The 25,224-nt window shown below is 39.2% G+C and overlaps 1 protein-coding gene and 1 long non-coding RNA gene across 4 annotated transcripts in view; one reads left to right on the top strand and one right to left on the bottom strand.

Moving 5' to 3' along the window:
• Positions 1-25,224, top strand: part of Tbc1d5 (TBC1 domain family member 5) — a 507,456-nt gene that overhangs the window by 470,673 nt on the left and 11,559 nt on the right. Inside the window, exons 21-23 of the mRNA XM_078038310.1 lie at positions 9,521-9,620; positions 21,681-21,760; positions 22,713-22,856. Coding sequence (XP_077894436.1) covers positions 9,521-9,620; positions 21,681-21,760; positions 22,713-22,856 — 324 coding nt within the window. The remainder of the gene's footprint in view (positions 1-9,520; positions 9,621-21,680; positions 21,761-22,712; positions 22,857-25,224) is intronic.
• The window catches only part of LOC144375059 (uncharacterized), a 70,260-nt gene continuing 67,552 nt past the window's right edge, over positions 22,517-25,224 (bottom strand). For 2 of the 3 annotated variants that reach the window (XR_013434413.1, XR_013434414.1), the window contains exons 4-5: positions 25,079-25,151; positions 22,517-24,897 (exon numbers count right to left, since the gene is read on the bottom strand). This is a non-coding gene — a long non-coding RNA (uncharacterized LOC144375059). The remainder of the gene's footprint in view (positions 24,898-25,078; positions 25,152-25,224) is intronic. The other variant, XR_013434415.1, reaches the window with a different exon arrangement.

Below are 25,224 nucleotides of genomic sequence, written 5' to 3' on the forward strand. Positions count from 1 at the left end.
GGAAGCTCTCTGAATCCTGCTCTTTTGGGTTTGAGTGGAGATTTCATTGCATACCTAATGCTAATAGACTGGGAACCTCAGGAAAACCTGCAAGTTTCAGCATTCTTGTTGGCCCCTGTGCAGCAGAACTTTAGTGTTGCTGTGATCTGCACTGAAAAAGAGAAATTCTGATTTCCATGCCCTACCTTGGGGAGGGAGTTGCGAGCCATAAACCATGTATGAAAAACCAAAATACATATATCAGAATATAAAAATATCCCCTATGTTCAACCCATGACAAGCATGTGATATGCATTAATTATTTTAACCTGCCAATACCTGGCTTCAAAAAGAGATTTGGAACTCTTTCACGTGTAAAGCAATGAAGAGAATGTAGATTTGATTTATATAATTGGTCAACTCTAGGGGTATGCCCTAAGTCAGGTTGTAGTTTGATAGACAAATTTAGAAACCTTAGAGGTTTCTCCACGTACTTCTCATTGTGGACCTGCCCTGCCATTTTTGTGGCACCATAGTAGAGAGAGAGTGAGGATGGTCACCATCCTCTGTGGCCAGCTGAAGCAACAGGATCAGAGAGGTGCTGGACTGGCAAAATCCTTAACCAGGCCTTACCTAACCACCCCAGTTTCTAAGGCAGGCACTTTTAACCTTTACCTGTTGTGAGGCAATATACTTTTTGTATGATGTACATTTTAATTATACAAAGCAGTGAATTTCACATGGCATATTTCTACATGAAAATAACATACTTTGGTCATGCACCCCTATAGCTCTCCCCTTGTCTCCCCTTCTTCTCTAATAGTCCCCCTCAACTTTTTGGGGTTTTTTTCTTCCTAGATTCCACAAGAGGGAAAACATGTGATGCTTAATCTTTTTGAGTCTGTTTTTTTATTTTGTTTAACATTAGATCTCTACTTCTATCTATTTTCAGGCAGATAACATAATTTCAGTCTTCTTTATGGCTGAATAATACTCCACTGTGTATATATACCATGTTTTCTTTATCTATTGATCTATCAACAGGCACCCAGGCACCCATTCCATGACTTAGCTCTCATGAATTATGAAGGAGACAGTACTCTTCAGTAGTTTGTTTTCAGTTTGCTGAAAGAAACTAAAAGAGTGAAAAGTCATAAAAGATACTGTTATATTTGGTTTTGGTGTCTTTGCTGTGGGCCAGCATGGGCAGGAAGGAGCAACACGATCATTACAGCAGATCACAAGGGGAAAGAGGGCCTCAATGGCTGTCGTGAAAACCCATCCTCTCCAGACAATTCCAGTATCCCTGGTAGTGCTTGTCTCAGGGTGGACTCCACAGTGCTTCAGTGGTTGGAAAAAAAAAAAAAAAAGGAAGCCTACTAGAGTGAGTTCTGCTGTTTACTAGCTGCCTGACCATGTGTGTGTGTGTATGGGTGTACATACATACATATATGTATATGTTTTTTATATATATATTTTATATGCTTTCTATATTTTCTATGCATTTGTTATTTTGTTTGAAATGGGAACAGAATTCTCATTCTGTTGCCTGGGCTGGCCTTGAACTCCTAGTCTCAGTTGATCCTCCTACCTCAGCCTCCTGAACAGCTAGAACCAAAGACACTGCATCACCACACCCACTTACCTAGCCACATTAAAGTTGCTGTATTAATTAAAATAAGTTGAAATAAATGATCTCTAAAGGTATTTCCAACTTTGAAATGATGGTTTGACAGCATAAATTTCACATCTTGAGCTTAGAATTTCAGTTCTAAATTCCTAAGGCCATTTTCATTCGTATTTAACATGTTTGTTTTCATCCTTATGAAAACGGGAACTTTTATTTGAAATTTTGGTAAGCATCTGTTTTTTAAGTACATTAAAGAATCACACTAGACAGCCTATAAAGAATAATGTCTGTTTACACCTGTGCTTCAGTTGTGTAGAAAGAATCTCTTTACCCAAAAAGTGTTACTTAAGGTTTACACATTGCACACAACATTATAAATATTTACTTTTTTCACAAGTTACTTCACTTATGTTTTCTTGCTATTTAGTGTTGTTTAGAGAATAGAGTTGTTTAGAGTTTGACTTGGAGTTGATTTTGGTCATTTTAAAATATAAACATCTTTTTTTCTTATTGATTATCACCTTTTACTTTAAAGTTTTTTCTCTATTATGTTATTTGCATACTAATTGGGTTTTTTATAAAATATCCAATTTCATTGTGGAAAATCCAGGGGGAGAAAAGCAAAAAAGAAGGGAAAAACACACCTGTAATCCTACCATTTGACAAATAATCAGTAATTGATATTTTTTGTACACTTTTTTTTTCAAAATCAGAATACTCTTTACTACTACTTTGCACCCTGTTTTCCCAATTAGTATTTATTATTGTTAAATGTTCTACAAGAACATTTTTAAAGGTTACATAGCATTCTATTTATGGATTTATCACAGTTTACCCAAGTTACTCTTATTAGACACTTAGGATTTATATGGGGTCCATATGTGTGTGTGTGCTACCCTTGCATGCGTGATGAATATCCTAGGAGTTATGTTTTTACATGCATCTGTAATTCATTAGAATAACTTTCTAGTATTATATTCCTAATCTGACAACAACAAAAAAATTAACCTTTATAAAGTATTTACTGTGTGTAGTACTGTGCACAGCCTTTCAGCTGGAAAAGTTCATGTAATTCAATCCCCCAACAATCATATGAAGCAGAAACAATTATTATCACTATCTCATAGGCAGGCTTAAAGAGCTTTGCTGTCTGGTCTAGGTTGCAGAGATGGTAAATAGCAGGCCTGGTATACTGATTCTAGGGTCTGTGATTCATGTAACAGCTTGTTCTTCAGCCCTGCTGTGCTGCTTTAAACACCCATGCCACTTATTTTTATATTCCTTAAAAAATCTTATTTGTGCTCCTCTTCTGTTTTTTCTGATGGTGCCTTCCTCTGCCGTTACCATATGCTTATGGGTTTCATTCACTCCGTGTGTGTTTTGCTCTTGTGTACACCACAGCTTCCTCAGAACATCCGTGGCCTTCCTCCTTCTCCTCAAGACTTTCCGTTTCCTTCACTTCCCACTTCTTGTTCACCCATCTGCTCAAGAAAGACTGGGTGTCTTTCCTGTCTTCTGGCTGCTATTCTTAGCCTGCTCCTGCCGCCTGTATCAGTGTTGGTTCCCTCGTCTGCTTCTCCTGTGATCTGAGGACACTCACTTAAGAAGCTGAGCAGAACTGCACTCCAAAAGAGAAATTCTGATTTCTGTGTCCCCACCCTATCCATAGAGTTAGAATTAGCCTAGAGACAGAGACATTGCTACTGCAAGAATAATCATCTGTAAGCATGGTTTACACACCAACCCCCACTGCATGTCAAACCCTGACCCCTAAAATGTAATCATCTGAAGGAAAAAATGCAGTAAGGAAGGAAGGCCTTTCTGCCAAACCTCAGCTCCTGCTGATCCGTGTGTGCCAGCTCAACTCCATACTTGTCTTTGCCCACATACCACACTTTGCTGCCTATATTCTTTTATGTACCAGGCAGCTTCTTCCTACAATATCCTTTCTTATTATTTCTTCTAACATAAGTTCTCCAGTCATCAGAGTCCAAGGCCAGAGTCCTGACTCCAGGGGCCCCAACCAATGAGGTCTAGCCATTTGTCCCAAAAATCAACCAGAAAGAACATGGTGAAAAGTAGGAAAAGAACTTTAATCAGTATAGCTACTTTGGGAAGGCAAAGTGAGATCTAACATCCCAGCCCTATCTTCAGGTTGCTGATTGGAGCTTTAGTTTTAAATAGAGAAAAAACTGGGATAAATTAGCAGTCTTGGTCAAACTGTGTTCTGGCTGATCATTGCCTCAGATCTGGTTCTTCAAGGTGGCTCCAGAGAGGTCCTTATTGCTTGAGGGGGCAATTTCCAATTTCTGCTCAGAATGTTTATCTGTCAGACCAGTGGCCCTGGAAAGGGACAGTTCAGTTTCCATGAGATGGTTACTCTTCATGGGGTGGTATGTCTGCCACCTGCTCCTCCTAGAAAGTATAGAACAAGGGCTAAAGATTTCTAGGCACCACTCCAGGTGTCTGAAACACAATGCTGCGAATCTTGCCTCAAACTTAAAGGGAGACAAGATAAGCTAAGTAAATTTAGGACTAAAAACCTTGTATTCCTAGACTGCAGACGAGCTCTCCTAAAATTATTAACCTGCTTACATGCAGAGCTGAGTGGAGACCTGACCCAAAGTTTAAGGTAATAAAGGAGACAGAAAGTGAAGGCAGAGATGCCAAGCTTTATCCTGCTTTCACTTATCCCTCAGGCATCTGCAGACCTAACTGAAGAGTCACTGCTTTTAGCAAAGGCAACTACTCCTGTGACACTCTCCTTTAAGACCCCTCAAAAAGGTGGCCTCTTCCAGAAAAATGTGCTCTTCATTTCCACATCTAGAATTGGAAGTTGTCTTCTCTTCCCAGACTTAAGAAGGGACTTCTCTTCATCTCTTACATAGAATGGTCTTGTTTGTTTGTTCTAATTAGTATATATGTTAGTAGAATGTATTTTGACATACATATAAGGAGTATAACTTCTCATTCTTCTGGTTGTACAAGATGTAGAATTGCATTGGTCATGTAATCACATATGCCTGTAGGACAGTAATGTCTGAGTCATTCAACTCTCTTTCCTCCCTTCTTGGCTTTATTTACAGACCATACCTTCCTCTAAACTTGTAGAAGTCAGAGTACCATGTCTCATTCATTATTGTATTTTCCACAAGGCCTAACACAATGCAAATGAATACATTTGTTGAATAAATTGATGAATAAGTGAACAAGTAATAAAATACAAAAACTTACTCTATTTTAACCAAAAAATAGCAGAAAGATGTTAAAGCATTTAATAAAATCAACATATACAATCTATATAATAAACAACTGAGTTGTATAATAATTTAATAAGTATATGGCACATCATCTGGGAGGAAATGGTAGAAACACTACTTTTTAAAAGCAAATTTGAAAAGCTATTTCTTCCAATTATTTAGTCAAAATTAAAATCATTCTATAAACAACAAAACCGTAGAGCCAATTATACTGAATGATTTTGAAGGAAAACAATTTAGTACGCAATTTGAGGTTAGTACTCTCCATTACAATTCGTGAATCTCTGTTAAAGAAAACTGAGATATGTGGTCATTCATTGGGAGGCCCAGGCTGAGATAAGAAAGAGTGTGTATACTGGGAAGTGGTAGGAGTAGTGGGCCATGTGACTTGGTTCTCAAATAGCTGTGTAAACCTTACCATACACTTCCAGAGAATATGACGGAGAAGCAGGCCATGTTTCATGGAAGAGATAAAAAATCTACCTCATAGGTTTGTTGTGAAGATTAAATGTATTAGAACATGCAAACCCAGTGCCTGGCCATTAAAATCACTACAGCAGGGCTGGGGGCCAGCTGTTCTCTCCATGGTACAGGAGCCCTCATGTTCTGATCCTTTCATACAGGGCTTCCAAGTTGGTGATGTTGCACAGCACAGTCTGCTTGTGGCCTGACTTCCTAAGTCTGTAGGTTTTTTGCCTCACATGTTAATTTGCTATTATTCAGAACCCAGACAGTACTTGCTCTTAAGCCCTTATTGATCTTCTGGACTAAACAACGTAAAAGGCTTCAAACCAGAAACCAATGTTTTCCAACAGTGAATCACAAAACTTTGTACTTAGTCCATTTCACTGTTTTAACCTAACTTTAAAAAATTTTACAGAATTATTTTATAGAGTGCTTCCTCTGTGCTAGACACTATATTCTCCTTTCACTTTCCTTCCAATCCTGCCAGATGGGAGTGAAGGGACCAAGAAACTAAGGAATTTAGCCAAAATTATGCAGCTAATAATTGGCAAAAATTAAGATTGGAGCCAAGTGTGTCTACTCAGAATTCCCTCATGCCCTATCACTCCCCTACCTGTGATAGAAGCAGAACATGGGTGCAGAAGGAATATAATAAACATCTCTCAAGTCTCTTATTTACTCAATAAGCAAGTAAAACTAGTACAACATTAACTAGTTGATTTCATAAAACCTCAAGGCAGTTAGCCAGACATTTATTTTTGATGACAGAGGATCAGCTTAACAGAAACAAATTACTAAAGTGTCCATGTTAAGTATTAGTTGGAAGGAGTGTGGAGCCTAAGAAGTTAAGATAGAAAGGTAAACCTGTTTCCCAAGATTTTAGAAGCTTGATTCTTGGCTCTTTCTTTTATCTGTAATCATATAATATAGCCAAGAATAAATGACAAGCCACTCTTTTGCCTACAAAGTGGTTCCATTTCTATTAATAAAGTTTGAGTGATAGTGGAAGGACTGAGTAATGTTCTAAGATTAAGCAACGCCTAGAGGGATAACACTGGATTCCAAACTTCCAGAAGAGGTTCCTGGCTCCTCCACCTGCTTCAACCAGAGCAGCTGTCTTCTCTCAGCTATAATATCAGGCTTTTTGCATAAACTTTCCTTTGAAAAAGAAGATGTAAATGAATAAAAGACCCCTTTTCTACCATATTCATATCAAGCCAAATATTTTGTCTATGTTTGAGTCATTTGGATTTTTAGGAGTGCAAGATGCTCTTCGTTTACTGCCACCAGAGAGCTAAGCAAAAATGGAACTTGGAAATTTATGTTTCTGTATCCCCACATCTTCACCCAGCAAGTACCATGGGCTGCTCTGCTCTCAGGACTTCTACACACATGTGTAAATCCTGCATTGCCCAATTTAGAGGGCCCTGTTCTTGTCAAAGTCTTAATTACAATAGTGTTCCTGCTCAAGCAACAAAGTATTTGTAGGAAGAGGCCCCTGGAGCTACAGACTTCCTGTAGCTAGCCAGTGCCTCTCACAGCAGGCTTGGCCCATCTCCTCTAAAATGTGTCCTCTGAAATTCTTTCCTCCCCACTATTGAGAAGAAAGCCAATAAAACAGAATCGATCCTTTCAGGTAGGAATGACTCCTGGGAATTCCAGCTCCCAAGGGCTTTCTATCTTGAAAGAAATACTTGTGAAACCAAATTAAACTAATGCCTAGACTAAACAGAGTTCAGTCAGGAAGCACTGCATTCTTAGTGACCCTTCTCCACTCTAGGCTGTCAGCAACCAGTTGCTACTCACCAGATAAAAGGAGAAACTCAGGCTGCATCTGGGCCCTCTTTTAAAAGATTGCCAAACCCTATCCTTCATACAGTTCTAGACTCATCCAGTTGAGTTTGTATCTGTAACAAACAAAGGTGACTTATTCTGTAGAAAGGACAGAGACTGGGATAAGGATTCCCAAAGTGATATTTCTTATTTCAGTGTAAGACCTTCATACAATCTCTCTCACTCTCCAGTAGTTTATATAACTTTATTTTTCCAACTACTAGTTGGTAAGATCCTTGGAAGCAAATCCCCTCTGATTTGCACATCTTCCAGAGCACTGAATTTTGGCCACAGCAAGGAGAGGGTTACTGAAGATCACATGTCTCATTGATGGCAGGATCAGGAATAGAACTTAAATTTCTTCATGCCATGTCCCAATTTAGTGTCTTTCTATTCTACCACTGTTTCGGTTATCTATTTCTGCATAATAAGCTGTTCCAAAATGTAGTACCTAAAAACAACACTACCCTTGCTTCTCATAGACCTGTTGGTCAGGAATTTGGACCAGGTTCTGGTAGGCCAATCATCTGTTCCATGTGATATTGACTGGGGCACTCACCTGCCTGGCTTTAGCTGGGTTGAGCTAAAAGGCCCAAAAAAACTTCATTCACAGTCTTCTCTTGTAGCCCCTTTCTCTCCAAGTAATCTCTTTTCTCTTTTGTATTCTCTTCTGAACTTCTTTACAGCATGGTAGCTATCTTCTCTAGGAAAAGCAGAAGTTAGCAGTCCTCTTAAACTTGCCCAGAATTGGCACAGTTTGACTTCTTCTGCAGTCTCTTGATCAAGCAAAGTCACAAGACCAATCCCACATTCAAGGGGGAAAGGGTGTGAAAGGAGCTTTATACCACCTCCCAATGATGGAGCCTCCACACTCAGGGAAGGAATTGATGGTTACCTTCTGCCATTAGGTACAACTATAGTTAACCAGTAGACATAGCCTTCTTTTTCTAATTCTCATAGTTCCTGATAGAACAGGGAAATTCAAGTCTATACAAAAACATTTTCTCTGTATGACCCAGCTGAAGAGTTAGGAGGGTGGTACTACCCACCCTATCCACAGTTCCCTTTGGCTGATCTGCTTCTGGTGGCATTTGTCCTTATTTAAGGAAAGGAGGAGAGACTGCTGCACTTTGTAGAATATATAAAAAAACATGGTTAGTGCTTTCTTGCATAATCCTACAGTGGACAGTTCACACAAGTGGGTTTTTTTTTTTTTTAAGCTACTATTAGGTCTGTTTTTTGTGTCAGGCATTTCAGCGCATACTCCTGAGGGCTGATTCTTCAGGCAGCAGTTAAAAACAGTACTTTTCAGTGCTGCATATGTATATTGTTAAAATACACCTACAAGTAACCTTTTCAACTATTAATTTCCATGTACAAATCAGATTAGTTTAAAAAAATATATACTGCCATGGATTTTTTCTTCCGTTCTTATTAACAACACAAAGGATTTTTATGTGAAAGGACAAGCATCCAAGACTGGAAAATCAGTTTTCTAGCCTGTTCCATCCCTGGCAACATCCTTTCTTTGTATTCTAGATAACTTGGCTTAGAATATCCCAAACGATGAGGATTATACTCTGTTTCTGAGAAAAACTCCCATAATCTTCTAAATTTCCTTGGGAAAATTTTTGCATGTGTTATTTTTTCTTAAAAAAAAAGATTATTCTTTTGTTACAGTTAAACTGTCCTTTACCACTTAGATAATTACTTGCCCCAGAATACTTCTTCCTAGAAACCAACAAATAAAATGCTCTTGTGTGGTGTCAAGAGAGGAAACAAGAACAGCTATTTATGGGCTGTTGGGGCAACTTTTCAAGTGCTTTGGGAAATTTCAAATTTTAAAGATTATCATTGTCTAGAAAATTATGAGATTCATCTTATAAAATGGAAATCTTGGTTTCCCAAATGTATGTGAGGGAAAAAATGGACTGTTTCTGTACCATCTGTGTAGGAACTGTGGTTCAGTGAAATCTAAGTTACCCTCTTAATGTGTGTTGCTAAATATTTATTGAAGATATTTTGTGTACTTTTTTTACACAAAGTTGTATGTGTAAACAATTGCACTTGGCACAAAACTAGAATCAATTAGGGATAGCCTAGATTTTTTTATTTTTCATTATTTCATGGATGCATTATTGTTATACATATTGATGGCCTAGATTTTTTAAAATCTCCATTTTGCTGTTTCTGATTTGGTGATGGCAGTGGTGAGTTTTCATTTGCTCTTTTATTTTGTTCTGTGTTTGAAAGGAGATTGGGTCTCTCTAAAATGGTCCAGATCATTTAGAAAACCTTGGAGATTTTATTTGAATGTCTTTAAATTTCCATATCTCTACTCCTTTCATTTTAGGAAGAAGAATTAGAAGCCCAGATTTCCTTCCTCCAAGGGCAGTTGAATGACCTGGATGCCATGTGCAAATACTGTGCAAAGGTGATGGACACTCATCTTGGTGAGTGAACTGTTGGCCAAGGGAACAATGACAGTTGTAACAATAGTAGCTACTTGCATTACTATGTATTAGGTACTATATTAAGTTCTTGACATTGATTTTTTTCGTTTAATCCTTATAACAGACCATAGTAGTACTGCTACTATCTACATTATACAGAAGCACCAAAAGTAAAGAAATGTCACAAGATTAAAGTGAAATGAAGATTTTGAAATGAAATAAATATCAAGCAATATGACTGTAGATTTCAACTCTTTTTTTTTTCACATCTTTAGATTTCAACTCTTAACTACTATACTGACTTTGTCTATCTCAAACCAAAGTCAAATATTGAGGTTTCAAAATCAATCAGCTGTATTGCTGTGGTAGTCTGTCTGCTATAATCAATAACATCGTTTTGATGATGCCTCTTTTTTTTGTTTGTTATTTTTGTGGTACTGAGAATTGAACTCGGGCGTGAGGCATGCCAATTATAGCATTGAGCTACATTCCCAGACATTATTATTTTTATCTTGAAACAGGTATCAATAAGTTATCCAGGCTGGCCTTGAATTTGCCATCCTCCTGCCTCAGCCTCCTGGGTAGGCTAGGATTATAGGTGTGCACCTCTGAAGACTCAGCTGTTTGTTTGGTTTTTTAAATACAGGTTTTTTGACCACCTGCCATAAGAACAATAAGACCTTTTCTTCCTTCTCTCCGCTTATACTCCAAGAAATGTCCAAGTTTTAAGTTCAGTTTATGGGTTAGTCATACATATGTCACATTAGAAAGTCTTCAGGCACTACTTTAGCTCTCTAAATGTTCTGTGTTTTGTATTAGAAATGGTCTCTGCTGAATTGTGTTTATACTGCTTTGAAAATTCCTTGCTGCTTGCAAAAACTTTTGTCATGCCCATTATTATGATTTCTCAGTACACTGTGGGCATCCATTTTTCTTCTCCCAGTGTAATGCATTTTCTAGTGTAATGCATCTATAGTTTGGCAACAAATTAGGAAGATAAGACATGTACTCTTACGAGCAGGCCATTGTGCATTTCATTTCATGGCAGTTCCAGGTACTGTAAGAAATCAAGATGCATCCCTCCTCTGAGGAGAAACTAAAGAGAATCCAGCAAGACCTTTAATAGTGGTGGGATGCTGAAATTGACCTATCTTTGCTAGGGATGAACCCTCTGTAGTCAGACTCCATGAAGTAATCTCTAAGCCCATTAGGTCATGAGTTCATTGCAAGTTACAAAAAATAGTTATCATTTTGGTGTAACCTTTTAAACCGTATTTATGTTAAGCAAGTAATAAACATACTCTTACAGGTTTGAAAAGGCACTGCTCTAAGTGGCTGGCTGGGCCCTATTCTACCTTCAGCCTTATTTGAGCTGTATCAACCACTCCTTCAAGGATAGAGGGCCCAAGAGGTGAAAACAGGAAAAACCTAGTGGACGATTAACAGAGAAGAATCTCTCATCTCAGCAAGAAGTGATTCCTCTGTCATATGTGACTCCACTCCCTTCTGAATTGTTTATATAATGCTTAATGATCATTCTAAAAATTCATACAGAGCTACATTTATATAAGTCTCATATTCTTTAGTAGGACCACATTTTAAAATGCCTAAAAAAGAGGTAATTTTAAAGAGATAGTTTACATATAAATAATATATTTTATATCATCATTTTGGCTAAATGTAATTTTAATGTTAAAGTGTGTGTGTTTCCTGCTTTTTTGGCTGTCTGAGTGAACTTTGCTTTACTTAATTTTGGTTTTAACTGAAGTAGAAAAGCAAAGAAATGATTGGGAGAAAGATTTACTGAAACTCGAGAAAATCCTGTTGTTTGGTGTACACAGCAGCTTTTAAAGCAGCTTTACTTAAGCTCAGAATTTTCAAGCAGCTTTTGCTCTGATTTTGGTCTTTCAGCACTAAAAGAGCAGGTTCTCATTGCCTGGGGAGGGGAAACACTTTAATTAAGAAAAGGCCATACCAGCTATAAATTTTCAATTAACCTTAAAACTAGGTTTGTTTTTGTGCATATGTTTGAATCCCTTCAAATAGCTAACAATATCTTTTCCCCCATATGAATAGCATGGTTGCATTTTTAAAGTGGCATTGTGGGGTGCTAGAAAGAATTTCTGATCTTGATACCCACATATGCATTTCAGTTTATCTGTAAATGTAGTAGTGATTTATTAAAGGATGCTTCTGTGTTGTGGGCAACTTTGATTCTAAAGAAAACTTTGATGGAAACAAAAAGACTGGGTAAGCTAATTTCAACAACTGAGATGTCCATCAGTAGGGATTGAATATAACAAAGTAATTCAATCTTTATAAAGATTAAAGTACTTTTTTATCATTAACATAAGGAGCTGTTCATGATAGATTAAGTCAAAAAAGCAGGTGGCCAAATAGAATATATTTGATATGAAAATAACTGTTAACAGCAGTTGACTAGATGAAAGGAAGCTTACAGGACGTTCCTTGGAACCTAATCTTCTGTGCCTAGGAGAAGTGTAAGACGTTCATGAAAATCTTTGGACAGCTTAAGTGCATGTAACCAGCACTCAGTATTTGAAGCATGCAGGAGGCAGTTGTAAAAATGGTAGAATGGTGTCTGAGGAGAGACAACCTCATATGGGATCAGTCAGATCTAGGGTTATTCCAGGCTCTGTCAGTTAGCTCAGCCTGCTTACAAGTATGTCCTCATACATGAAATTGAGAAAAGAATATCTGTCTTGCTAGTTTATTGCCCAAATATATTTTTAGACCATAGCACAGGACATGGCCCATAGGGGATATTCCACAGGAATCAACTCTTTCCCCCAACTGACTCTTCACAGGGAAGAACCTGAGAGTCCTTCGGCCATAGAGCTGAGTAGTGACCCATCCAAGGCCTCACTACTAGTTAGTTGAAGAGCTTGAACCAGTACTACAGTTCTCAGTACCCAACTGAACATTTTTTAGCAAATGATTTTTTTTAAATGCTGGAATTGAGATATGTTGCTCTAATATTAGGTGTGTGAGCAGTAGCTTAATCAGAACTTAATGATGCATCTGCACTTTGTCTTGAGGACTGCTGTGCTAGGCTACCAAGTTGGCTGTGAGAACTGTCTCAGAGATATTTCTCTGGATCCTTTGCTAATATTAATTAATTTTGTCTTAAGTTGTTCATCTCAAGAGAATTCCTTACCCTTTGTTTGTATCAGACATGCAATAAATATCTTAAGATGTCAAGTACTATTCAAGGCTGTTTTTGTAACTGATAGCAGAACAAATATAAAGAAAAGCCGCTCAGATGGCATTTGTTCAAATGGCCTTCTGGCTGTTGGGGCAATACAGTTGACAGGTTAGTGGTATTTCCTCTTGGTTCTGGAACCCAAAACTGAAAGAGTATTTGTTTTGTCAAAACTCTAATAAATTTATTTCTATATAATTGAAATAATCCAAAGATTAGAGACAGGAATTAAAAATGAGTTTTACTAAATCTAAACTTTTCATGTCAACTTCAGAATACTTTTTTTAATGTGTTCATTTTTCCGTTGCCATAGTTACTCCCCCTCTTGTCATCCTGACAGTTGAGTTGAAAGCCATTAACAGTATTAACCTCTGCACTGAGCTCACGCTATTTTTAGATTTGCTGAACTTCACACATAATTGCACGTGGGTGAGCAGCCTACACTAGTCTGATCCATGAGCAGCTGGGCCCAGCTACCAACTGTTTACAGTGAATATATAAGCAGCTCACCCTGCTGGGCTCCAAAGCCCACACCACCCCCTTCCCTGCTCCTGTTCTACATAAAGGTGTTTCCATTCAGTTGTTTGGTATTTAGACATTGGTTTCCAGCAGCTTCTTTTTTCATTGTTGGTTCATACATACAATAGAAGGATTAAATGCAGTGATTTAATTAAAGGAAATTAAATTTTCTATGCTTTCCTTGGGAGTACTGCAGCTCAGAGGACATTAGAACATCCTAGAGGCCATATCAGTTGCTCTTTATTTCACAGATGAGGAAACTAAGGCCAGGGAAAGATGACTGACCCATCTAGCTAGCAGGAAGAGTCCAACCCAAGCCCACTGATGCTTCTGCTGAGGCCACACTTGAATCAGTAATTGGATTTCAGATCCTCTCCTATTTTATTACACACATCTTTACTGATTTTGTACATGTCATAATATTGATGCAAGAATTACTAAAAGAGAGGAGGCCAGTTTTGAAAATTGGTTTATTTGCCTCTGTCAGAACTTTAAGTCTTATAGTTTTCAATGAATGTTTTTGGAAATGTTCAGTAAGTCAATTAACTAAATGACATTTGAAAAAGTGAGAAGGAAAACATGATCACCAGACAGCTCTTTGTCAATTACACTCTGATAAAAGCTTTTCATAATCATTTTAAGAATTCTAAACACTGCATTTAATTGTGGGTAGCAGAGTACTCTAGAAGAGAAAGACACACTCCTCCTGAGGATCTCATTAAACATGCTATCCTGATTCATTAGTTCTGATGTAGGGCCTGAACTTCTACATTTCTAATAGGCTCCCAGGTCACCTGATATTACTGCTCATGGTAGATGTTGAGAAGTAAGAAACCAGAGAACTTAAAATTATTTGGGCACAGTTCAGTTAACATATTCATAACCTTGTTAATATATTCATGACCCCACACTTTAGGCTTATATGCAACTAAACTCTGTAGGCAGAGGGCCCACTGCCTCCTCTGGCATTCCAATGCATGTAGCCTGCAATTCTTGGAAAGTCATAAGTTCATTTTCAACCTCTCTGAACTTGTTCTATCCTAATTGAAGTTTTCCCCCCATAAGACATGAAAACATTTGTTCAACAATTTCCTTGTACCAACCTAAAACCTACTTAGAAAAACTTGCCAAACTATACTCCTGCAGATAGATCCCTCCCTAGGTCAGGATGCCTCCACTCCAGTAACGGTGCCTCAATATACTGTTTTCGAAAAATGAAAGAGGCATTTTTCCACATGCTTTCCCATAGAAAGGACCCAAACTAAATATCATATACTTTCATTTAAAAAAAAAAATAAAGTATCCAACTCATTCATTAAACTTACCTGTGTTCAGAGTGTATCAGCCTTTTTGTCCCGCACTCCACCTTCCAGAAGTGGTTATTACAAGCTGTCTTGCATGGTGACCACAGGGCCTCATTGTGGCTCCTTGGCATGGTAGCATTCCTACTCAGGAAGCATCCCCAACAGGGGCTGTCCTCACTGAGACTCCAGCCATTTTAGTGATATCTTTATCCTTCCAGTTAGTAAAGAAGAGACTTCTCTGGTGGGTAGTGATCTTACTGGGTTTAATAACTAAATAGATTTTAAGAAGATATATGAAGTCTCTTTCCTCGGTTGACTTTAAGGGGGCAGCCATATCTTATATATTTGCCTAGTTTCACCACAGGATTTTCTCAAGTAATGTTCTTCTCTCAGTGCTGAGATTAGGGTCTTCAGCCATTCTAGCAGCAGGACACAAAATAGGATCCTTGATTGTATTTTCTGCACAATCTGCTTTTTACTTTTTTTAGAAATTTCTGAATGTGAAGTGTCTGACTCTTTCTGTGAAGTATTTGACTCCTATTAGACCATCAGTGAATGTTATTTCTCCTCTCTTGCCCCTACCACTTGTCAGCTCAGGGTCTGTTTAACCATATTAATATCCCTTAATTTTGATCTGGGAAACATCTCACCTACATTGTTGATCAGAAAATGAGAATGGGCCTTCATGCTAGCAGAAAAGCCCATAGCTCACATTGCTCATGCCACCAATGTTCTATTTGATGACAAATAGATTGGGGGAAAAGTGATGTGAGGGAGTTTAAGCTAAACTTGAGTTCAGTATATATGGAAGAAGGACTTCAGAGAGAACAAGAGAGAATATATACCTTTTCAGAAATACCTGTGGTGACATACAGCTTCACATGGAGCAAACCACAGTCCGCCCCAGAGCATCAGTGATCTTAGCAAACTGGCAAAGAGAGCTAGGGCTCTTCAGAACCAGGAGACATGAGCCTAGAATTTGCCTTGTAGAATGGTGCAATTTCTAGAAACTTCCATCATCAAATTCTGAGAGAGAGAGAGAGAGAGAGATGAAATAGGGAGAGCCCCACAACAGGGTGCTTTCAGAGGGAAGACTAATAATAAGGAACCAGTGCCTGGACATGGTGAATTTTGAGGTGGACTTTGAAAACAAAGGCATGATGCAGTGTTGTACAGAGGATGGGAGGACCTTCTAGAAAAGGGAAGGGCATTCACAGGGATGCATAGTATACATACCAAGTGTTGGAACTCTGTGATGAAATGGATGCCTACATCTTCTCCAAGTCCCAGTTTCTCTCAAAGTCTGGACAACTGTGGCATATACTCAATGCACAAAAATCCTTTTGCCAATGTGCAGTCAAAGCCAGCAGTGACCATTTGATTATCTCATCTAAGCCCCACAATAACTCTGTAAAAGTTATTACTTCAATCTTATTGAAAGGATTAGTGATACGCAGGTCACAGTTCAGGGTCTTCAAAGTTCAAGATGTTTGGTGCCATTGTTGGTGTTCGAAAAAGGGGTCTCTAGTAAAAATGATCATGTGGTCTGTTTTGCTTGTAGGCAACTTCCTGTTGCTGGCTGGCCTCACTTAAGTCAGTTCACTTTGAAAAAATGGCACTACATCTAGATCAGTTGAGTCAGTGCCCAAATCCTAGCTTCTACCTCTTCATATCTTTGGTCCCAACATCAGTTCCATTGTGATAGGGCTCAGAGTTTGAAAGATCTGAAATTTAACCCTACCTCCATCATTTTTCTGTTGTGAGACTTCAAGATACAGAATTGGCACTTGTAGGTCTGTCTCCCTTTTCTGAAATGTGATGGTTCTCATCTGGAGGGTTGTTGAGATGGTCAGTGAGGCACGTAGCCATGTAGAAATGAAAGCACCCGGGCTATGAGCTTCTGCAGCAGATAGTTGCTGGGCCAGCATTCAACCTGGGCTGTCTCATTTATTCTTCACAGCCCTCATGTGAGGAGGGCACTTGTAACTAGGCAGGCATGAGGAAGCTCAGTATCTTCCCAGTTTCACCCCCATCATTGGTGGATTTAAGTTCTGCTTTTGTCTACTTTCCACTACCCCTGAGAAGTCTTATGTTACCTTTTGCACCAGCCACTTAAAACATTTAGATGAAAACAAGTTTATTCTAGCATCGAAAACAGTAAAGTTTTTAAGAAATTGAAGAAGTAGTTTGTGTGCAATTTCTAAAATCCTTAGAGTTAGAAATCTATTTTTATGGTATTGACATTTCATTAAAAATGGATTGTTATGTGATGAGATTTCTGTAATTTCTACAGAAGTAGCTAGTTATGTGGCATTTTTCCCTTGGTTTCAGTGCCCCAACAATTATAAGATATAATACTTTAATATCTACTGATAATGAAGAATGTAATCTTTCTTCTCCACATTATAACATATTCTGCCTTTTGCCATGAGGAAAATTACGCATTACATTGGAAATTTTAACATTTTCAGATTTCTCCTTTAATATTTTAAGGCATGAAAAGACATTGTTACAGCTTAGATCTGGAAAGTCTCCCAAGAACTCATATGTTGAAGTCTTCATCCCAATGCAGAAATGTCCAGAAGTGGGGCTTTGAGGAAATAAATTGATCATGAGGGCTTTAACCTCATTAGTGGATTAATCCATTAAGTAGATTAATAATTTGAATGAACTATTGGAGGTTATGGAAACTTTAGGCAGATGGGGCACAATTGGAGGAGGCCAGTCCCAGGGGAACATGCCCTTAGGAACTATCTCTTGTCCTTGGCCCTGTCTCTCTCACCCTCTCCCCTCTCTGCTTCCTGGCTGCCATGAGCGAGCAGCTTTCCTCAGACATACCCTTCTGCTAGGATGTTCTGCCTCACCTCAGGCCCAAAGGGAGACTACCAACTATAGACTGAAACCATGAGCCAAAATAAGCTTTTCCTCCTCTAAGTTGCTCTTGTCAGGTATTTTGGTCATGGTGATGAAGAGCTGACACAGACATCATGGTGCTCTTCTGTTTTTACATGCAGGTTCAACTTACTTGAAACTGAATACTTGTTTACTAGGAGGTTTTATGTTAGTAGAATGTTCATGAGTGCTACCTTAATATATAATAGAAATGGCTAGGGAAAGGATTTACATGGTTAGTACTCTCAGCAAAATAAAAATTCTTGTATTCAAAACATTAATAGCCTCTATAAAGGGGCTCTACTGTTTTAATTTGGGTTTCTATAACCTGGATTTCTTAAAGTAAGCCTAGACAGCTTATTTGATTCAAACAAGAGTTCATGCTTGAAACTAAATGAAGGTTTCATGTATATTTGGGTTTTCAGGGGGAAAGACAAGTCATGCTATCAATAAGATCCTAAAGGGAGATCCTTAACCCCATCAAAAAAGTCTAAAGAATTTGGGAGTGACAGTTCACTACTGATAAAACTAAGGCCCTGTACCTTTCTCCCTCCCTGGTGCACCCATTCTGCATTGGATCCTGGCCAGCTACGCTGCACATTAGGACAGAGTCAGAATGATTCTTCCCTAGAATCTTCTGAGAGACCACGGCCCTCTTGCACTTCTACCCTCTAGAACTAAGAGAATACATTTCTGTTGTTTTAAGCCTCCCAGTGTGAGATACTTTGTTCCAGAGCTTTAGGAAACTAATGCAGCTGCTAATAATATAAGCCTGAAAAAGTAAATAAATCAGGTTGCTTTGTTTTTGTTTGTTTGCCCCTCAAGTAATAAAGTCCATGCAGGTATGGCAGCTCCATGAGTTACCCTAGGATCCTCCTCAAACTGTGATCTTCAACCAAATGCTTGGAAGGCAACTTTTGGAGCTCCTACAAGCATTTCTGGCAGGCAAACTGCGGGGGAAGTCAAAGTCCAAAAGGCCTGAGCTGAGTCAGTCAGTTGCCAGGAGGAGCTTTCCCAGAAACTCCACCCAGGAACTAATCTACATTTCATTGGCCAGAGTTGTGTCACATGACCAACCTCAGCTGAAGGACAGGTGCCTAGTGCTGCCCTTTAAAATCAGTTGTACTGGTGCAAATGGAGTGGAGGGTGGAGTAGGGCCAGCCTTCTGACAACTCTACCACCTCCTCAGGCCTCCAGGCTCCCTGGCTGCTTGTGCTCTTGCCAAGAGAGCTTTACAACAAGGAGCACTCAGACCTGCCATGAAAGACAAAAAGATTTCTATCATTTTATCTTCCCAACCTACCCCTATAAGTGTCACTATTGCCAATCTTGAGTATATGATTTGTGGGAGGTTCACAGCAAAACAGAGCATTCAAGAGAGTCTGGCTAAGACCTCCTGATTCATAGTCCCAGGCAATATGACCAGTATGGTCAGGCAGTGTAACCAATAAGATTTTAGAAGGTCTCACGTAGATACTTCTATAATGAGATTGTAAATCTGTGTAAACTCAGGTGTACAAAATCTTGCCATAAAGTTCCATTCTCACTAGTGGCAGTCCAAGGGCTTAAAGGACAGTTGAAGACAATTCAGTCTTTTACAAGTTAGGCGTTTCATCTAAGCCAGTGCCCACTGTTAATTTTTTCTTCTCCCTGCCACGATAGTGCCAGGGTTCTGGGATGGACTCACTTGTTTCCTTGGTGTTTAAGGAATGGCCTCTGAATGCCTAGAAGGTCTTTGCTGGCCTCTAAGGAGAGCTCTGTCCCTGCATATTTGGGGGCTCTATTAAAGCAAAAGTAGCCTTTTCAATCTTCTAAAATGCCTGCAGAACTGTTCTTGTCAATTTTTTGCAGTTGGTTGTTGTTAATATCTTGTGGATTGTTTTGTTTTTTATTGAGAGAACAATTTGTTATAGGCTTTTAAGAAAACCAAAAACATTTGCTCTCTAATTATGTCTATTATTTCATTCAACTTGCTTTCTTGTTGTAGAGCAAGACTTTCTATTAGCCAAGAACTTCAGTCAAGTTTTCCCAATAAATAAAAGCTGCTTTTCTCTGGAGTATGTAAGAGGACTTGTCAGCATGTTATAGATTCATTTTTACTGAAGATTCTAGTAAATTATCAGGCTGGAAGCATGTTGATGGAATCAGTTTGCTTTGCCCCTTACTGGGAATATTTTTTGGAAATATTTAGAATACCAGTGTTTTTTTTTAATGTTTCTATAAGTGCATTACAATTATACGTAATAATGGGATTCATTGTGACATATTCATATATGCACAAGATTTGTTCCAGTTCATTCTCTGGTACTTTCCTTTTCCCTTTACTTCTCCTTTCCCCTACTCCCCCCTTCTTCTGTTCTTCCAGTCTGTCTTCTATTTATTTATATGTATTTTTTCCTTGGCTCATTGAAAAAGTGGTACATTGTGGTACATTCGTGCATGCACATAGCATAATTTAGTCTACTTTATGCCCTAGTTCCTCCCCTTTCCCTCTTTTCTCCCCTTCCTCGATCCCCTATCTCTACAGCTCGCTCGCTCTCCTGTTTTCATGAGGTTATCCCCACCAGTGTTTAATTTTTTTTTCTCTCTGGCTCCTAAATATGAGGAAAAACATTCAACCCTTGAATCTGGCTTACTTCACTTAGAAGACTGTTCTAATAATCTAAGAATTTATAATAATTTTCAAATAATAGTGTCTTGAAATATATGTTCCAAGAGTGTTCATTCTCTCATCCATTCAGTGAATTCTTATTGTGTATCTGTAATGCCTCAGGCATCATTTTGTGCTTGCCCTGAGCAAGCATGTCTTGGAAGTTCTGTCCTCTTGGGGGAGAAGGAAAACAAATAAGGCAGCACCTATAGGCAATGATGCCAGAGAGGACTAAATAGGTGGTGTAGCAGAACTAGACTGGGACTTGGGTCAACTTTGGTTTGCTCTGAGGATACAGTGCCAAAGCAGAAAGTTGAACAATAAGAGGGTGGCTAGTCTGCACAGACTTGGAGGCAGAATCTTCAGTACAAGTGTGCTGGCTCTGCGTCTGGGCACTGAGCAAGCAAGGGTGATATATTAGCTATGGTGGCTGTAGGGATAGGCTGGAACCTAGGAGTTTCAAGTAGAGACTGGGACAGCGTTGTTGAATAAGAGTATATCATGTAAGACTTTGTAACTGGGGCTGTTTTTTAAGGCCACAGGAAATACAAAAGCAGTATGAATGTAAATCTTAGTGTAGCGATTTTCAAATTGGTGTCCTTATTGGTCTCTTTATTACACTGTTTTAATTATGCCTTCCAGCCCCCACCACATTCTCCTGTGCATTCCCAGAAGGAGGGGGCTTTCACTCAACCCACTGAGCTCCCCTAAGAATCCCACCTCATTAAGTCACAGTCTCTCAAAGGGTTGTGTGCATCCTTCAGGGGTGTGGAGCACCAGGGCCACTGCATGTGTGGGTAACTGGGTGTGATGCTGATTCTGAGGATCAGAAGCTGGCTGGATGTGTCCCTCAGGTCAGGTCTGGGAAAAAGTCTCTTCATGTGGCTCTGAACCTCCTAGAGGATGAAGAAACAGGTCCTGTGAAGATGGTAGCTGAAGGCGTGCTGACTTTGTAAGCATCGCCACCTAAGCACAGCCCCTAGTGCCGTGAGTTTCTCCTCTTAATTTTGAAATGAAATGGCAACGAGGTTAATAAATCCTTAGAGACAATGTATTAATTTTAGTCACCTGGGGATAACTCCTCTTTAGTGAGAAAGGTAATACCAAGGAACTCCAGCAGCCTAGGAAACTAAAGCTAAAATGTTTCCTCTTAGAGACTGGATGAATGCTTCAGGCCGCTGGCCATGTAGTACATCAAGAAATGCCCTGGACTTTTAGGAAGTAAAGATAACAGCTGCCATTATCAGAGCACATTGATGGAACACTGGAGGGAAGGCTCCATACCAGGCTGTGCATGCAGGCCTAGTGCTGTCCTCTCTGCTCCCCACCTACAGTATGCAGAGCATCCCTGGTGGGAACAATTGCTCTGAAAGTTGGCAGAAAAACTCCCAGGCTTGTCTAAAGTTACAAGGTAGCAATATGTAAATTATACTCAAAGCATTAGTCATAAAATGTCATTCTTCTATTTTCAGTAAATATTCAAGATGTGATATTACAAGAAAATTTGGAAAAAGAAGATCAAATTCTGGTTTCCCTGGCAGGATTAAAACAGGTATTTGCAGTACTCTGATACTATTTGTGTCACACAGGCCACCCATTTGGTGCCTGCTCTGGGGAGGGCACCTTAGAATATGGAATGCCATGATATTAGAGCCAGTATCTCCCTACCCCCAATATCCACCCCTTACTCCTTCTAGTGATTATGTCTGACAAGCTGGCAGCTCAGAGGTGGTTCATTGGAGCTAGGTGTGCAGGCAAATGATGCTTCCTGCTTAGGACCGACATACATATCTGACCCTGTGAGAATCTGACCATTAACACCACAAAATTTTCCTTGGTCATTGCTAAGTTTAAAGGGTTGATAAAGTTGAATTTTTCCCCTATTTCTTTTAGTAAAATGTTAACATTCATACTATAGTAGTCACCCCTTAACCTCCAGGGCAATACTGTGATCCCAGGGGATGTCTGAAACTATGGATGTGCTGCATGTAAGGTTCAGCACTATGTTTTCCTAAATTCAGAATACCTAGAATGAGATTTGATTTATAAAATAGGATAATTTATACTATAATCCCAGTAATTTGAAAGTGTTCTCTCAAAATATTTTATTTGCCCTTCTTGTGAGAAGAGACAGCACCTATGTGAATGAGTAGGCATGCTGGATATTCCTACGTAAGGGTGACTTGAACACAGGTGCTCTAATACTGTGACAGCTGATGTGATAGGACTGTGCATGATTTTGCTGTACAGATGACTTACATTCTAGGTTGTTTGAAGGGGCAGCAAGAGACTTCACCACACTGCTCAGTACAGTCAACAATGTTTATTTTTCTAGAATTTTCCCTTTAATATTTTCGGACTCCTGTTGACCACAGGTAACTGAAGTCACAGATGAGGGGGAACTGCTGTATAAAAAGGTCAATGACAAGTCTAAACATAGGAGAGGTAACCAGCACTCTAAATACAAACTCATTCATCTTTTTTATTTTATTCTTTGAAAATAGATCAAAGACATTCTAAAAGGTTCCCTGCGTTTCAACCAGAGCCAACTGGAAGCTGAAGAAAATGAGCAGATTACCATCGCAGATGACCACTACTGCTCCAGTGTCCAGGACCAGAACCAACAAGTTCCTGGATCCACCAAGCAGGTACAATGCTGTTATGTGAATGGGCTGACATTGAGTAGAAATTCTTCAACGTTATGAATAAGAAAAACCCTACCAAAGTGTTTCAGATTACCACATATGAAGTTTAAATAAAGCACCACACATAGCCTGAGCCAGGGATGCTGTGTACTGTTGTGCAGGTTGTACACTCCAGTGGTGGTGCCATTAACAACGGTAATGATGAACTAGAGTTCTGCAGTGCTCAACCTGAAAAAACCCACATGTGGCAGCAAGAGCTGCTCTTATTCTGTGAGAATAGAAGACAGCTATCTTAATTGCCTCCATTCTGTTAGCACAGGAAGTACTATCCCTGCTTTCCTAATGCTTTCACTTGGCTAGAACTTGTTCTGCCAAAATCACTTCATCTGTCTTCATGGGGAAGAACTTCATTAAGACAGGAGTCAGCAAACTTTTTTTGGAAAGGGCCAGACAGTAAAACATTAGGATTGGCCTAACACATATTCTAACAACCCTTTAAAAATGCATTCTGTGGATGAGGCCTGGAAGCCAGACGTGACCATAGTTTGCTGCTCTTGGATCTCAGTATTATGTAGATTTGTTCTAACATAGAATCCAGTTAGAGAGGATCTTAGCACTTCCTTGCATGCTTTATCCTGCCTCTTCCTCCTTGCAATGAGAAGGCCCCCAGCTCACCAGGTATTGTTTTCAGATTCCCTGCCCGCATCAGTAAGTTTTAGCTCACTGTACTTTATTTCCTTCCTATACCTGAAATAACAGTTTAGATATCTCATCCTGAATGTAAACAAAAGACTTATCTGAAACTGGCATCCAGAAGCTTAGGAGATATACCTTAAGACAGAACTCTGCATAACCTTGTATAAGCTATTTGTCATGGAGCATTTCTAGCTACTTAGTGCAGGTTTCAATTTGATTAGTTCCTTCAAAGTCTCCTTCCCTGCACAGCTGTTTTACTTTTCAAATAGAGCACAGACCCACCATTCTTAATAGGAAATTTGGGGATTTTTGAGACCAGGTCTCAATGAACTGGCTATAATTATGGGAATGTACCACCATGCCAAACTTAACATATTATTTTTAGGTGAATGTGTAAAAATACTATAGACCCTCACCCCCCCAAAAAAAAAAAAACTTTACAAACACTAATGAATTTACTAAATTTAAAATGTCTTTATTATATTAAACCAGGAACGGTCATTCCTGGTTCTGGTATTTATAAGGACCTGTAATGGACACAATGAGTTCCCCCATTGGTAAATGCAGAGCCCAAAAGCATAAACAGGAGATAAGGAGAGTATCAGGGGTGACTCCCACAACAGAGGCTCTCCTAACAAAGGAAGCAAGGGAATTTTATTGTGGAGATTATGCCTATTCATACCAGAGAGACTTGTAGAGGCGGGCATATTCCTGTGCATGTGCAATTAGAGATCATACTTCTTCATAGAGTCCATGTTTAAATGGCAGGCAGGAACCCCTCCAGGGATGAGAATTTAGCATTATAAGGAACAAAGTTTACTTTGTCTGGTTTAAGCCAATTCCTTATGGACTCAGTGGAAAGCCTTGTTGAGAGAGACACCCTGAAAGGTATTAGCAGTTGTCATTTTTGGACTCTCCTGCAAACACAGGTGCTGGACTCTAAAATTTCAACACAGCTAACAAAACTTCCCCACCCATATCTTTTACTCCTTGTTCATGAAGAGTTTGGAGAGGGAAATCATTTTGTGGAACACCTTCCTCCTGAGTTAGATGAGTGAACTTCACTTGATGTCAAAGGAAGGAACAAAATCAGTAAAACCATAGCTGAAGTATCCTGTGCAATTGTTTTACTGCAGCATTTTGAAGCACATCTGACATAAATAAGATCAGTAAAATGGACATTCCTAATTTGATTAGCCCAGAAAATACAGACTTAACACCCTGCAGGATCCAGGAAAGCAATTCTGAGAACCAGTCATTTATTCCTTGTGCTTCTGGGGATATTTGTTGAAGCCAGGATGCCTGTTTCACAGTGTCCTCAAGGTACGTTTCAACATCAGGAGTGTTACTATAAGAACAACAAGAAAGTACCCATGCTCGTACAAACTACTTTCTCAGATACAGTTCAAAGCTAAGGTAGTGCCTGGTAACCAGATTACTAAAGATTGTCTTCCTTTTTGCTATGTGGAGATGGCCCAGACATGATTAACACCCTGGAAAGAATATCTAATAAGTTTATGGGCTCCTACCTCCACCAGGGCAAGAAGATTCTACTGAATGTATACCAGAATCCATCTTCCTGGTTTTGTTAGTTTTCAGTACCTGAGGAGAAGAAAGATTTGTTTTGGTTCGTGATTTCAATCCAAGGTGGAGAAAAATTGCTCCCTTCAGCCAT

The sequence above is a fragment of the Ictidomys tridecemlineatus genome, chromosome 2 (genome assembly GCF_052094955.1).
Source record: "Ictidomys tridecemlineatus isolate mIctTri1 chromosome 2, mIctTri1.hap1, whole genome shotgun sequence".
In the NCBI taxonomy this organism is placed as follows: Eukaryota; Metazoa; Chordata; class Mammalia; order Rodentia; family Sciuridae; genus Ictidomys; species Ictidomys tridecemlineatus.